At 36.7% G+C, this 15,408-nt stretch overlaps 1 protein-coding gene across 7 annotated transcripts in view; it reads right to left on the minus strand.

Moving 5' to 3' along the window:
- ERCC6L2 (ERCC excision repair 6 like 2) overlaps positions 1–12,679 on the minus strand; it is a 158,518-nt gene extending 145,839 nt beyond the window's left edge. For 3 of the 7 annotated variants that reach the window (XM_073805970.1, XM_033857846.2, XM_033857847.2), the window contains exons 1-2: positions 12,229–12,679; positions 6,976–7,400 (exon numbers count right to left, since the gene is read on the minus strand). In XM_073805970.1, the coding sequence (XP_073662071.1) occupies positions 6,976–7,400; positions 12,229–12,310 (507 nt within the window). In that variant the 5' untranslated portion in view covers positions 12,311–12,679. The remainder of the gene's footprint in view (positions 1–6,975; positions 7,401–12,228) is intronic. The other 4 variants (XR_012332448.1, XM_033857844.2, XM_019940413.3 and 1 more) reach the window with 3 other exon arrangements.
- Positions 12,680–15,408: the final 2,729 nt, after the last annotated feature.

Genomic DNA, 15,408 nt, shown 5'->3' on the forward strand with positions numbered 1-15,408 from the left:
TAATGATTTTAAAGAAAAATTTTGCATCCCTTTAAAATAGTCTATACTACCTCCTAACAGATTATTCACCTACCCCCTAAAATGTAAGTTGAAATGAAAATAAATTTGAATTTACTTGAGAATACACACTAACTAGAGAGGCTAACTTAAAACCACTGACAAACTTTTTAGCTCATTATATTGGGGTAATGCTAGCAGTAATGTGTCAACATCCAGAAGACAGACAGAGAGAGAGAGAGAATGCAAAGAATAGCACAGGTGGATTTTATGTACCAAGACTGTAAATAGCACTCATCATTTCCACCCTCATCTCTGTTGACAAGCCCAAGACATGAAAGGGGAACTGGGAAACGTATTCTTTGTCATTTGGCCACAACTCCAAGAAGGCAAAGGGTAATACATAATTTTGGGGTAGATCTAGCCATCTCTATCACTCATACTAGCATAGGAGAGGTCTATCAAAATTGTAATTCACAGGAGAACAACGTATTTACAATGCAGGTTTACAAAGCTAATCTGAAAAAAAAAAAAAGAACATGCTTTAACGTAGAATACAGTAGTTCTAAAATTATGGTTAAAGATGAAAAGAACAAAAAACTATTTAATCAGCCACCTATAGAACAGTAAAAGGCCAAAAACTGCATTTCAGAAATGATATATCACTCTGGGAAAGCTTTGTTTTTACAGGCGTTCCTTTGAAACTGTCAGGCAAACATTTTTATAGACCATCTTTTCTCATACACAGTCAGCTCATGATATATAGCATAAGTCAGAGACAGGCAAATAACGCAACAAACCTCCTCTTAGACCAACAGAAGGCAGAGCAAAAATTGTTTATTTCTTATAGGATTAAAAAAAAAAGCCTACTTTCCTTATTTTTCATCTCCCTGGGAGATAAAAAGGTAAGCAAGTACTTTGGACTCATACTTCAAAAAGTATGATGATTTTTACTTGCTTTAAACTACAGAAACAACAAAGTGCTGTTTTAAAAGGGGACCTAGCCCATTTATTTTTACAAAGTTCTACTCCTAAAACCTGAAGTACATGCCAAAACAAGAAAAGCAATTTATCTTCAAAATGCTAAGACATTTTTGTTTCTGTGTTAAAGGCTTTGTGCCTCTGGAGGTTAATTCACCTTTCACATTGGATGTCATGGCATTATTTTCATTCTCCATGAATGAAAATAAAGACAATATGATTATTTTCTTTATTACTATATTCCTGAGTGAACAACATGACTTGTGATCTAAAGAAATTTTAAATTTTAGTATAGCTTTTGAATCAACTGAAGATCACATTATCCAAAAAACAGTATTGACAATAACCTAAGAAAGCTATGATTATCAGCAATCCCACCATTTCTCTCAGGATTGAGGTTTACTATACCTATATTTTTAAAATGTATAGTAATGACATTTTTTATAATATCAAATAATATAAAAACAAAGATTCAAAGAAAATCTTTACAGTTTGCAAAATTTTCTCTCTCCTCTGCTGCTCAAAAAGTACTAATACCATCTTCTTCGCATAGCAGATGGGGAAATAAACATGTAAAACACATATGTACTTATTTAATAGTAGTGTTTTAAGACTTTGTGCCTATGAAAGCTAATTACCAAATTAAGATTTTCAAAATCACTTTGATTCAATGAATGAGTTCTTTTATGATAAACCTTTCGAACACTGTACTAGAACTATGCCATCAGTGAAAAAAAGAAACCAAAAAAACCTCAACGTCCTAACTGATATCACTCAAATTAGTTTTAAATTTTGGTGAACTTTCAAAAGCAAACCCAACAAAAAAAGCAAAGGATGAAAATACCAACTTCCTGGGAAGCCTTCCTTGACACCCCCAGGCAGGCTTGCTTTTCCACTTAATTCCACTGGAATATCAGACTGGGTGATGGCCCCTTAACTACATTTCTTTTCATCATCATTCGTGAACTCTGTAAGGGCAGTGATCATGCACATTTATATTAGGCTCTTCAGTGCCTATCACAGGGCCTGGACCACGCTAAGTGCTTAATAAATGTCAACTAATTGAATGAATGAATACAGTTAATTAAAAGCTGAACAAAAGGTTGCAAGATGGAGGCAGCAAAGGGAAGAGAAAGAAGGGGGAAAAAAGTACTAGAATGGAAATTAAAATGGTTACTTCCTGTATATGTCCTTAGAGGGAAGCCATTTACTACTCCTGTGCCTCAGTTTCTTCATTTAAAGAAGCTGAACAAGATTATCTCTAATATCATTTGTTTCTAAAATTTTATTTTAAAAATGAAATGGTCATCTTATGTATAAATATTCACATAGACTAAACACTCTCTTAATCAACCTTCACTGAACCAACTCACCAGATTAACAAGTTTTCCATCACCTCTGAAAAATGTATAGTCTGAGCAAAGGTTTTTAAACTTTAGTGGACCTCAAATTGCCTAGAGGGTTTGTTAAAACACAGATTGCTGGGCCCCACCCCCTGAGTTTCTGATTCAGTATGTCTGGGATAAGACCCAAGAATTTACAATTCTAACAAATTCCAGGTAATGCTGATGCTGTTGGTCCAGAAATCACACTTTTGAGAAACATGACCTTATAGTAAATGCCCATTCAACTCCATTCCTATCATTTGAGCTGTTTGATTATCAAAGGTCAGTTTCCCAAACCTGTATATTCCAGGTGAAATTGTTTATTATAGTTACATTAGCTGTTTAAATATCATGTAAATATATAGTCATTTTCAAATTACCTTTGAATTAGATGTGAGATTTCTGTAAAACACTAAGAAATTTTCATAAAAATCTAGGATTTTGCATTCTTTCCCAATTTAACTTCTTAGTCCAATTAAAAATTAAAAGTGAAAATAGTGGTGATAGAATTATTGGTGTTGAAAAAATCATGGGCACAAACAGACATGAGGAAACTTTTGGAGTGATATATTATTTTGATTGTGGTACTGCAGTGATCATTTCTTGGGTGCAAATATATGTAAAACTTATCAAATTGTATATACTATATATATACTATATATACTATATATATACTATAAATATATGTAAAACTTATCAAATTGTATATACTATATATATACTATATATATACTATAAATTTACAGTTATTGTATGTCAATTATACCTTAATAAAATATGTAAACAACACACAAACTTACAGATACACACACCCAACAAAAATTTAATAAGTCTGACAAAACCAAATTTTGAGAGGTTATTGAGTAACCATAACTCTGATACATTGTTGATAGGAATGAAAGAAAAGTGTTTCCAAAGTGTCAGTTTCATACAAAACTAAACACACATCACCTTATGACCAAGTAATTCCATTCCTAATTATTTACCCAAGAGAAAGGGGTACACAAGAGATTGTTCAAGAAAGTTCTTAACAGTTTTATTTCTAACAGCTAAAAACTGGAAATAGCTCAGGTGTCCATCAGCAGGAGAATGGATAAACAGAATGCAGCATCCATACAACTCAGCAATACTACTCAGCAGTAACAAGAAACAAACTACTCATGCACTCAATAACAAGATGAATCACAAAATATTATCTAAGTAAAAGAAGCCTTATATAAGAATACATCTGTATGATCCCATTTATATGAAAAGGCAAAACTAATCTATGATATAAAAAAGCAAAACAATGATGTCTCTTGGGGGTGGCAGGAAGGAACGTGAAGACATCTTCTGGAGTTAAAATGCTCTATATCCTGAAAGAGCTTACACAGTTTAGCCAGATTACACAGAGACATGTATTTGTCAAAACTCATGGAATTGTGGGTACATTTAAGATTTCTGCATTTCATTGTAAATCTTACTTCAAAATGAAAAAAAAGAATTATAATTAAATATTGAACCTTGGTAATGATATGCATGCTCAAGTGTTTGGGGATAAAACATACTAATGTATGCCACTTTAAAACTCAACAAAAGATGGTGGGATGGATGGATATGTTAATAAGCCATATATAATGAAATGTTAACAGAATCTAGGTGGTAGGTATGTGGGTATTCATTGTACAATTGTTCCAGCTCTTCTATGTGTTTTAAAAGCTTCATAACAAGATGTTGAGGAAAAATCAGTTTGTAAGGTAGTAGGGATTCCATTTTTTGCATATTTATGTATGTCTGTGTGTTCATCGACATGCACATATGAAGCATATACATGTATATATTTATGTATGTTGTATATGAAACTATTCCCTCTCAATCAGATCCTTCCAATTCACTTTAAACATACTCAAGTTCCCCCTAACCCCAAATGGTACAAAACAAACAAAATAGAAATCCTATCCTCCTTCAGCTACTACTAGGTCATATAAAGAGAAGAGCATACTTCTGGTGTCCATGTCTTCACCTACTCCATTCTGGCTTGTGCCCCCAATACTCCAGCAAAATGGCTCTTACTCAAAGATTTCAATGACTTCCAAGTCAGTAGATCAAATGGATATTTTTAAATCCTCATCCTTTGAAGAATTTAAAATATTAAATTTACCCACTTTTCAATTTGGAATGAGGGAAGCAAACTTTTTTGATATGTAAAACAAGCATTTTTAAAAAGAAGAGCTCAATTTCATACTACGGCCAAGTTAGAATATACGAGGGGAAAACTTAAGGGATGAGATCAGAAAAAAGGAAAACAAAATGAAGAAGTTACTACTATAGTTCAAAGAGTAATTGCCAATGGTCTATTTTCATAGAACATTTTCACCTAATTCTACTACATTTTGAAATTCTAGTGAGCTCATTAACTATTGTCCACATTTCTTCAACTGGGTTAGTCATCCTATCTACAGAAGCTCTATCTTAAATGGATCTCCCCAAACCGCCTATTTATGTAGAAATTATTTTCTGAGTTACAAGAATAATAACCAGAGAACTAGGTCCTCAAGGATCAGATAAATCCAGCTATGTATCAAAATTAGTACAAAAACTATTTCCTAATCTTGAGAAGGTGAGCCCTCAAAGATATTCATAGCAGCACTGTCATAGCATATAATACAACTCAAAGCCTTCCAATGATTTCAGTGTGTCAGAAAATATAAAATTGTGCAGTAAAATCACTTTTAAAATAATCTTATAAAATGTAAAATAAAGGGAATTCCTTTGTGACATGAGCTTCCAAGATGAAAGCTTAATATGAGCCTAAAATGTGCAGAAGAATTTGAATTGTATTTAGTAGGTTTAGGGTAGGGTTTCCCAAATTGCAGGTCACTTTTTGTAGCTCCCTCATGTTTCTGATTTTGAAGATGAACAGGCATTGACTAGTCAAAGACATGTGGGAAAGAACATTCTAGCATGGGCAAAAACAGTAAAAGTATATGTAAAGACAGTCACAGAAGGGCTTTATTATTTATTTTCCTTTAATATTCATCTGCATATCTTGGTCACAGATGGTAGTTTCCAAAAGGCTCCTATCTTTATTCTTGGAACCTCTTCTCCTGAGAAAGTAAGTTCGTTTTATTCCACAAGCAATTATTTAACACCTTCAATGTGCAAGCCTAGAACTATGTGCATTGCCTGAGATTAAAGGAAAATAGATTATGGCTAATAGAAACACACTATGATTACTGAGGGACTTAATTTTACCCTAGCTTTTTACACCAGAGCTTTATACATAGCTATTATTTGGCTATTTTCAAATGTTAAACTTAATTTTTCGCTTACCTTTGAACTCCACTAACAATGGAGGTGTCATGAAGAATAAAATAGCTTAAATTCAATTGTAAAGATGGAAACACAGAAGGACTTAATCACACTAGACAAACACTCCTGAAAATCCAGAGTGATTGCTTAGTATAAAGTCTAGGTTCAGAACTCTAATCTTTTTGGATTATAAACCCTTGTGGTACACAGCTTCTGACAAGGCTCCCAATAATCCCCACCTCTTGGTATCCACAACTTTATTTAATGTCCCCCCTTCAGCCCAGTATGGGCTGAACCTCACAACCTGCTTCTAATGATGTGAATATGGCAAAAATGAAGGCTGTCTCTTCTGTGATTAGGTTACAAAAGACCATGACTTGTGTCTCACTAGTAGTGCTCTCTCTTGCCTGATCACTTGTTCTCCCTGTTGAAGCATGCTTCCACACTGTGAGAAGCACCATGAAGAGGTCCATGTGGTAAGGAACCAAGGAAGGGCTTTGCCAATAGCTCACAAGAAACAAAGGCCTCAGTCTAAGAACTCACAAGGAAATGAATCCTGCAACAACCACACAAACTGGGGAGTGAATCTTCCCTAGTCCAACCTTGAAATAACTGCAGCCTTATGAAAGGCAGAGCCAGAAGATCCAGCTAAATGGTACCCAGATTCCTGACTCACAGAAACTTTAATATGATAAATGTGTATTGTTTTAAGCTGCTACATTTTGGAATAATCTGTTATACAGCAATAGATAACTAACATAGAGCCTATCTGCAGAAAAGTATATACATATACAAATTCTGGCACACATTTTAGAGAAATAGGAGGCCTCTCTGAAGTCCACCAATAGAACTCCTAGTGGCCCAGAGATCCCAGACTAAGAAATTTATGCTTTGATAAATTCCAACAATATGCACAAAAGGCCTGCAGAAGTCAATTTAACCATGCTATGTAGCTTAACAAATGTCAGAATGCTTTCCTTCCATAAGGTATTACTAAGAAAGTTAAATTACTCTAAATATAATTGATATCTTAGTACTAGTATTACCAAAGGTAAAAACAAGTCGTTATACTATAACATCGTTTTAAATAATGTATTTCATAGGTACTAAATAAATATTGAAGATAAAATAATGACTAAACACCATCCTTAAGTACTGTGTGAGACAAACACACACACACACACACACACACACGAAACAATTATAAGATCTGCGATACAAACAGAAATTTCCATATGGTATCCATTCATGTATGTAATATATATGATATAATATGTATGACTTTATTGAATTTTAATTATAAAGTAATTAAAATAAATACCTGTACTGTTTTTCCAAGTCCCATGTCATCACCAAGAATACACCCTCTTCCTTGGATGAAGTGTTCATAGAGAAACAGGGCTCCTTCCCTTTGGTAGTCTCTCAAATACCTATTAATAGTATAAGGAATAGAGTCTCCATTTTCAGATAATTGAAAAGCAACAGCAGATGATGGAAATTTTCTGTCTGGAAAATAAGGTTTTTCCAAATCTTCATCATCAAATATAAAATTCCTGGAGCAATCTTTAACAGATTTCACTTCTTGAAGTCTTTTAAGAGGTACTTTCCTTTCTTGAAAATCTGAATATAAGATGACTGCAAATGACTTCCCATTTTCATCCACTGTGATAGATTTTATGCTTGCTTCACAAAGTTTTTCATTATCTGGAGAAGGGGCGAGACATCTTTCTCCTGGATGCCATATATCTATAATAATAAAAGAGAAAATAAACTTGCCAAATCTAACTTATAAAGTAACACCTCATTTATCCACTGCTATGAGAAAAAGTGTTCCTCACATAAATACCCTTTCCAAAATCTGAAACAAGATAAATTATACTTATAACATGTATAAATATTTTCCTAAAGTATATTTTCCTCAAGTATATTATCATAATAAAGGGTACATAATTTATTTCCAGTTTTTCTCACCTTGGCTGTGTGTCATAATCTCCCCATATATGCTTCGTCTGTTGATTCTGATTCAGTGGATATGGGCCATGGGCATTTGGTTTTATTATTGTGTTTGGTTGTTACTGCTGAATTCAAAAGGTGACTCTGATGCACAGCCAGAATTGAGAACCACTTATTTAAATATTCATGATGACTCATGAACATTAGGTATAACGTTCATGATATGGTAGAATAACACTGAATAGGACCTGGTAACAGGTAAGCTAAAATCCTCTGAACAGCAATATTTTTGTGATTCTTCTGTCTGCTTTTTTAGTTACTCCATCTCCTTTCTCTGAAGACAGCTGTTTCTTCTCACTGTCAATATTGCTGCTTCTAAAATGTTGCTTGAATCTGTATACAACTAATCAAGGGAATCTCCCAACTCAACTAGAGTGATATGTACCAGCTTTGTCACAGCTTTTTCCCTTCTAGGTTTTGAAGAGCCAAGGTTTTTAAAAAAGAGATGAGTTCTAAGATCTCTTTCTGCTAAGATTCTATTATTCTTTGAAGAGTCTGACTTGTCTCTATGTACAAATTTATTCTGTGCTTAACTGTAGAGCTATTTTATTTTCTATTCAGAAAATAAAGCACTGTGAATGAGGAAGAGGGCCTCTGCAGAGTATACTGTTGGTACAATTAAAAGGTACCAAATAGAGGAAATTAAGTAAAAATAATTTCCCAAATGGAATTTCTTATAGCAAGAATCCCAGAGGAATTGTATAGCTACAATTTTAAGGATACTAGGAATTATTTTTCTCACATATTTGTCATTGAGATCATATATCATTGGTAGTTTCCCAGGGACTTCCTATTGATGCTGAATTAGGCTTGTATAACATTCATGATTATAACTAGTACATCTATATTCTCTTCAGCAAGAAGAGCTCATTATACTATTCCTCATCAGTTGTTCCTCAAAAGTAAAACCATTATTCTAATTTTGATAAGGTTGTTTTTATATAACAATCAGCAAAAAAAATCTGTTCTCCCACTCTAATCTTTGCATCCAAACTGTTTGAGAATTGTTACATTATTCTAAAAGAGAAGAGTTTTAATGTGAAAATAAAACATTTATTCACTATACAGGGATAAAAAATAGGTTGATGGGTCCTATTTTCATAACAGTACTGTTTGAGCCTTAAAACCTACGTTAAGCCTTGCAACAATTCTTAATACATTATTTGTTTCACATGCTTTGTCTACCTATCCAGCAAACGCCTTCTAATTTTTAAAGACTTAATTCATTAATTTATTTATTATTCAACATATATGATTTAACACCAATTATTTGCTAGAACTGTACCACACAGTTAAAATGAAGAAAACCAATGTCAAAAATGATAGTGATTAAACCTTGCTTAGAACTAGTCTTTCCAAATCTCATTAAAAGGCCATCATTGTCTAACCAACTTTTCAAGGTAGAAAACCTTTAGTCAGCCCTTATTCCTCTTTATATATTAGTCCCTACATCCCCTCCATCAGAATGTCCTGCTGGCTCTACCTAAAAAAAAAAAAAGCATCACTTTCCTCCATGCCACCATCACTTTAAAACAACTGTTGGTAAACTTTTTCTGTAGAGTCAGATTTTAGCTACTTGTTATTTTACATCTTGCAGGCTATACTGTCTCTTGCCCTTGTAACACAAAAGTAGCCACAGACACATAAACAAATGGGTATGGCTGTGCTCCAGTAAAACTTTATCTACAAAAAAACAAGTGTCAGGCTGAATTCGGCCTTGACTGTAATTTGCCAAACTTTGGCTTTCTCCTAAATTACTGCTACAAATTCCATTCTCTATCCTCCATTCTCTAACCATTCTCTCTGTTGACACTATTTCCCTCTACAATCCATTTTCCACATAGCAGCAATAGTGACTATTTAAGAATATAAATTATTAGTAAATCTTTCATTTAAAATCTTTTAATAATGACCCACCGCACAAAGAATAAAGTCCAAGCTCCTTACTATGGCCTGTAAGACCCTGTATGATCTTCCCCTACTTACCTCTCCAACTTAATCTATCAATTTTTCCCTTGACTCAAGCATATTAAGCAGGTCTTTTCTCAGGTGTTTTTATGTCATCGCCTCAGAGACTTTATCTCAGACCACCTTATTTAAAGTAGGGAACCCCACTACTCTGTACTATTTTATTGCCTCTATAGCACATATCACAATGTTTAATTATCACGTTTACTTTTTTTATCTGCCTCTCACTAGAGAAGAATATCTTTTCCAAGAAAATGTCTGTATTCTTCAAAATTTTATCCCCAGGACCAGCACACAGTCGGCATTCAATAAAAGAGCTGAATTTATTAACAAAAACACATCCTTGATCTCATAGAACCTTGACATCTAATGAGAAAGACAAATACTCAAAAGTTCACACACATGAAATTGCTATAAGTGCTTTGGCAGAACAAAGTGCTGTAAGAAGGAGGTACTGAGGAAACAGTTTAAAAAGTAAGGAGATCTAGGGGCTTCCCTGGTGGCGCAGTGGTTGAGAGTCTGCCTGCTAATGCAGGGGACACGGGTTCATGCCCCGGTCTGGGAAGATCCCACAGGCCGCGGAGCGGCTGGGCCCGTGAGCCATGGCCACTAAGCCTGCGCGTCCAGAGCCTATGCTCCGCAACGGGAGAGGCCACGGCAGTGAGAGGCCCGCGTACCGCAAAAAAATTAATTAATTAATTAATTTAATTTAATTAAATAAAGTAAGGAAATCTAAGAAGAGAATATCAGTCAGAGGGCACATACAGCATGTGCAAAATCCTCACGGGCTTCACACAACAACTTACAGAAGTATTTGGTTCCTGAGTTTGGGTAATTTCTAGAACTAAATATTAATAGATTCAGTTAAGTTTGAGCAGGGCGGTTATCTCTCAGTATTCAAACTCCAGAACAAATAGCTTAAACTAGGATGATTTCCTATTGGACTGAATAGGGGTAAGGCTCCTTATGATCTGGTCCCTGTGTTCCTCTTTAACTTCATTTCCTCCCTCTCTCCTGATTTCATTCCAAACTGGCCTCCTTGCTATTCCCCAATCATGGTAAGCATACTCCCACCTTAGTCTCCTGAGATTTCTGTTCCTTCCGCCAACGCTCCTCCTAGATACCAAAGTGACTGATTCTTTCACTTCATTCAGGATTCTGTTCAAATGGCATCTCCTCAGAGGTATCTTCTCTGACCACCCAATCTAACATAGCACTCCCCGCCACTCTCTCTTCCTTCACCCTGCTTGATACCATTTTCAGAGAAAAATATGAACTGTCTGTTATTGTTTATCTCAACTTAAATATAAGTTCCCCAGAGCAGGGACTTGTGTTCACTGCCATATTCTGGGCACCTAGGACAATGTTTGAAACTCAAATACTTATCAAATTAACAAATATTTATATATAGCTAACATTTTGAGGGCTTATGTGTGCCAGGCATGCAATTTAGATGTAGTAGTTCATTTGAGCCTCACAGCAACCCTTCATGTAAGTAATATTATTAGTTCCATTTTACAAATGGTGAAACAGATAAAGGTTAACCATGGTCACACAGCTAGAAAGTGGCAGAGCCTGGATTTGAACCAAGCTATCTGAACTTGTAACTACAATGCTATACCAGTTCACACGTGAATGAGCAATTCCTTGGAACTGAGTAGCCCCTGCCCCTTTTAAATGAGGTATGAGCATTCCAGTTACTATAATCTCCACTCAGCAGCTTCATCCATTTATTTCACCTGCCAGGTTTCTATAGGTATTTATATTTGTGGTCCCTGAGTTATAGTGTCATCAATTCCTAGCCGTCAGAGCTGAGGCTTGTTACTTAAACGTCTCTGAACTTTAGTTCTGAATCCCTCATCTATTTAATGAGATCAGTATCTTCCTCAAAGGAAAACATGTACATAAACAATTAGCATATTTCTGGGCACGGAACAAGCACTCAATATCTGGTAGCTTTTGTTATGTCACTATTAATAATGAAAGCTATTAATTTAGGGTCAAGAAGCCATCCCAGATGACTTGTGGCAGATAACCATACCCTCCTTAAACCCTCTCTTGGTGACCCATTAAAGGTGATCCTGACTCAGTACATCATATATTAAGCTCTTTGTGTAATAAACTGAACGAAATATCTCAACCTTTATTCACCTACTTAATAACAAATCTACCATTCACTAAGAACTGAGGCATACAAGAACAGAGAATAAAAATACCAAACATTTACTTAGGGTTTACTATGAGCCAGACACGGTCACATAAATGCTTTGCTTAACACCATCTCATTTAATAATCACAAGAACTCACTCAGCAAAGACAGCAGTTTTACAGACGAGGAAACCACCCAAAGTTGCTCAGCAAATGACTGTCAGAGCCAGCACTAGATCCCAGGGCAGTCTGACTTCAGAGTGCAGGTTCTCAACTCTGAATCACAAAGAACTGTCCCAGCCCTAGAGGTGGTTCACAATCTCCAGCTGTCACTCACAGGAGCCGCAGGGTAAAACCGCAACCCCAAGGGAACTGGCAGGAACAGGTCCAACCCTACGCAGTAAAGACAGTTGTCTGGGGAGAGAGGGGAGCTCGGAGCTTATACCTTTGCTGTTGGTTTCCGCGCGGGGCTTCGGGACAGAGAGATCCATCTGGCCAGGGGGAAGGGCCTGGCAGCCTGGTTGCATTTAACACCTGACAGGCGGCGGAGGACCGCCAGGAGGAGGCTGGCGGGCGGACGGCGGCCAACTCCACCTGCCGCCGCCCTCTGTACATAGCCCCCCGCCCCCGAAGCCCGACGTCACGGGACGAGAGGGAGCAAAGGTGGAGCCTGACGGGGTCCAGGGAGAAGGGCCGCTTGCGTTCGAGACAGCGGCAGAGCCGGAGGGCGCTGTGGAAGCTGGCAAGGCGGCGCTCACCTAATCGTCTGGGGCTCCGCCGCCGGGGGAGGACAACAAGCAGGCAGGTCGACCCCCTAACCTCCCTCTCAGTAATAGGCTTCGCTCTGGGACCCACCACAACTTCCAGCCCTGACTCGGAAAATCCCGCGAGAACTGGCTCCCGATCTGTTTTCGGGATCTCACGAGAACAAAATCTTGGTTGACATGGGCGGAGCGATCTTCCGGCCGTCTTTCCTCTAGGAAACCGGTAACACAAAGAACCGCGATAGTTGCAAGTATCGCGAAGTTTCATATCGCCTGTTAGCCTGCGGCGGCTCTTGCGGTTACGGAGAGAGGCAGAAAGATGCTCATGGGCGTGGGCCTGCAGTGGGTCTTTTAAGGACCGGTAAGGAGGGTGACGGCCTGGCAGGAGACCGTCGTCCCCGCGATCGTATCTTGTGGCTTATATTAGGCGCTTGGTTCCTTCGTCGAGTTGCCGGACGCCCAGGGACTTTAGGAGGCGAGCGGTTCCCGCTTGGAGTGCCGCCTCAGCCGTGTGGACACCGACGGCTCAGGACACCCAGAGGAGGCATATCTTCTTAGGTCATATACTAAAATGTAGTAAGTTATAAATAACTTTTCTGAGTACAGAACCTGCAACACATGCCCTAAGTAGAAGGCAAAGGTAAAGATACTATGAAAACTTGAAAGTGTTTTTTCGTGTACCATCCCAAGTTACCAGTGGTTTGTATAACACGTTATATGGGTAAACACTAAGCAAACCATCAGGCTGTTTTGGTGAGCATCTTCAGGGCAGCATACCACTCAGGAATTAATGAATACTGCTCATCTAATACTTTTCCAGACGTTGTATGTAGATTAATCCAGAAATGCTTCCTCACATGTTAAAATGTTTTTGTATGCTGTAGGATATTTCATTGAAGGAGGTTAGCCCGCATGGGCCTGTATTAGTTTCCTATGGCTGCTTTAACAAATTACCAAAAACTTAATGGCTTAAAACAGCATATAAGTGTTATCTTATAGTTCTGTAAGTCAGAAGCCCTACATTGGTCTCATTAGGCTAAAATCAAAGTGTTAGCTGGGTTGCCTTCTTTTCTGGAGGCTCTGCAGAGTATGTTTCCTCACCTTTTCCAGCTTCTAGAGGCTATACACATTGCTTGGCTCACAAACACCCTTCTGTCTTCAAAGCCAGCAATGTTGCATCCCCCTGACCTTTCCATAGTCACATCTCCCTTTAATTGCAGCAGGGAAGGACTATTTGATTTTAAGGGCTCACATGATAAGATTGGGTCCACCAATAATCCAGGATAATCCTCCCATATCAAGGTCTATACCCTTTTTCACATCAACAAAGTCCCTTTGCCATATAAAGTAACATATTCATGGGTTCCAAGGATTAGCATGTGAATATCTTTGGTGGATCATTATTCTGCCTACTACAGGATCTTAATGAGAAAAACTATATGGCTATTTGCTCTGTAAATAGGTATCCATTCTTTGACAGATACTAAAAATTAGTGTGTTTTCATAAAATGCTTCATCTAGAATAGCACTTGTTTCTGTTTACCAGCAGGTAAAAATTTTGTATGGAAGAGAAACATCTAATTCATCCATTATGTTGGTCCTCACACGTGGTTAAGAGGTTAAGTCATTTAACCCCACTGCTTCAGTGTCCTCACCCATGACAGATTAATAATAGGGTTATTGTAAAAATTAAATAAAATAAATAAAACACCTAAAACAATACCTAGTCACAGTAAGGATTTAGTATTGCAATATACTCTTGTTATCAATAGAATGCGTCCACTTGAAAGTTGAATTCTGCATAGCCATTTCTTCAATTTAATATTTTGGCTAATAGTTGATAGCACATTAGTTAGATTAGAATTTTAGACTAGATTCTAACTTAAAAACCATGGATTATAAGGCATATTTTCTAGGTGCAGCTGAAAAAAACTCATTGTACTTGTTACTCTTGATTTTAACATGCATCTTGATGTTGGAAATTCTAAAATGTAGGGAAAAATCTTCTCGGAATTGGAATTGATGAAATATATCTGTTTTACTTAAATTCTGTTCACATTGTCCTTAAAATCAATAGCAATTGGAAATATCAGTCAAGCTTACTTTTTTTTTTCTGCAACTATCAGAGAAGAAATTTGATTTTTTTCCCCTATTGAAATGACTAGTTGTGTAATGTTGTCTTATTTTTTAATGTTGTCTAATTTTTCCAGAGGTCCACTGATTTAAGATGTTCATTTCTAAAGAGCTGACCTCTAAATAGGAGTGATTAGACAAATCACGTAGAAGTAAATATTGATTTAAATGAAAGAGATCATCTGGGTGATGGAATACTCTTGTGACTAACAGAAGTGAAGGGGGCCTCAATTTCTGAGTGTTTCTTATTTAATCTCACCACCATGGTTATGATACATGGTGAAGTGAAATAATCATGACATAAAATATGTTTTAGTGACTTACATGCCTCACAAAATTAGACATCCTGAAACATTCCTTCCCCCATTTAACAGTAGCTTTTGTCTGAACCCATTAGAGTGACATCCTTGTCTAGGTGCTGATATTGTAAGCATCCAACACTGTAAAACTGCACTGCAAAGTGAAATTGAAAGCCTTGCAAGATATTCAGGAATTACCAGAAGTCAATAAAAATGATATTGGATAACTAAGTTGGATGCAAAAACATTGGCAAAGTATGATCTAGTAAAGTTAAGCCTGTAAAATCTACAAAAAGAGAAAAAACACAGATGATGATAGCATGGGCATTTCAAAAGAGTATTACTTGATTATCAAAGAGACCCTTGAGAAAGAGGATTAAACCTTTTAATATTTTACAAAACAGTAGTCTTTATATTCACACTGCAGAA

The sequence above is a fragment of the Tursiops truncatus genome, chromosome 6, assembly GCF_011762595.2.
Source record: "Tursiops truncatus isolate mTurTru1 chromosome 6, mTurTru1.mat.Y, whole genome shotgun sequence".
Lineage (NCBI taxonomy): Eukaryota > Metazoa > Chordata > Mammalia > Artiodactyla > Delphinidae > Tursiops > Tursiops truncatus.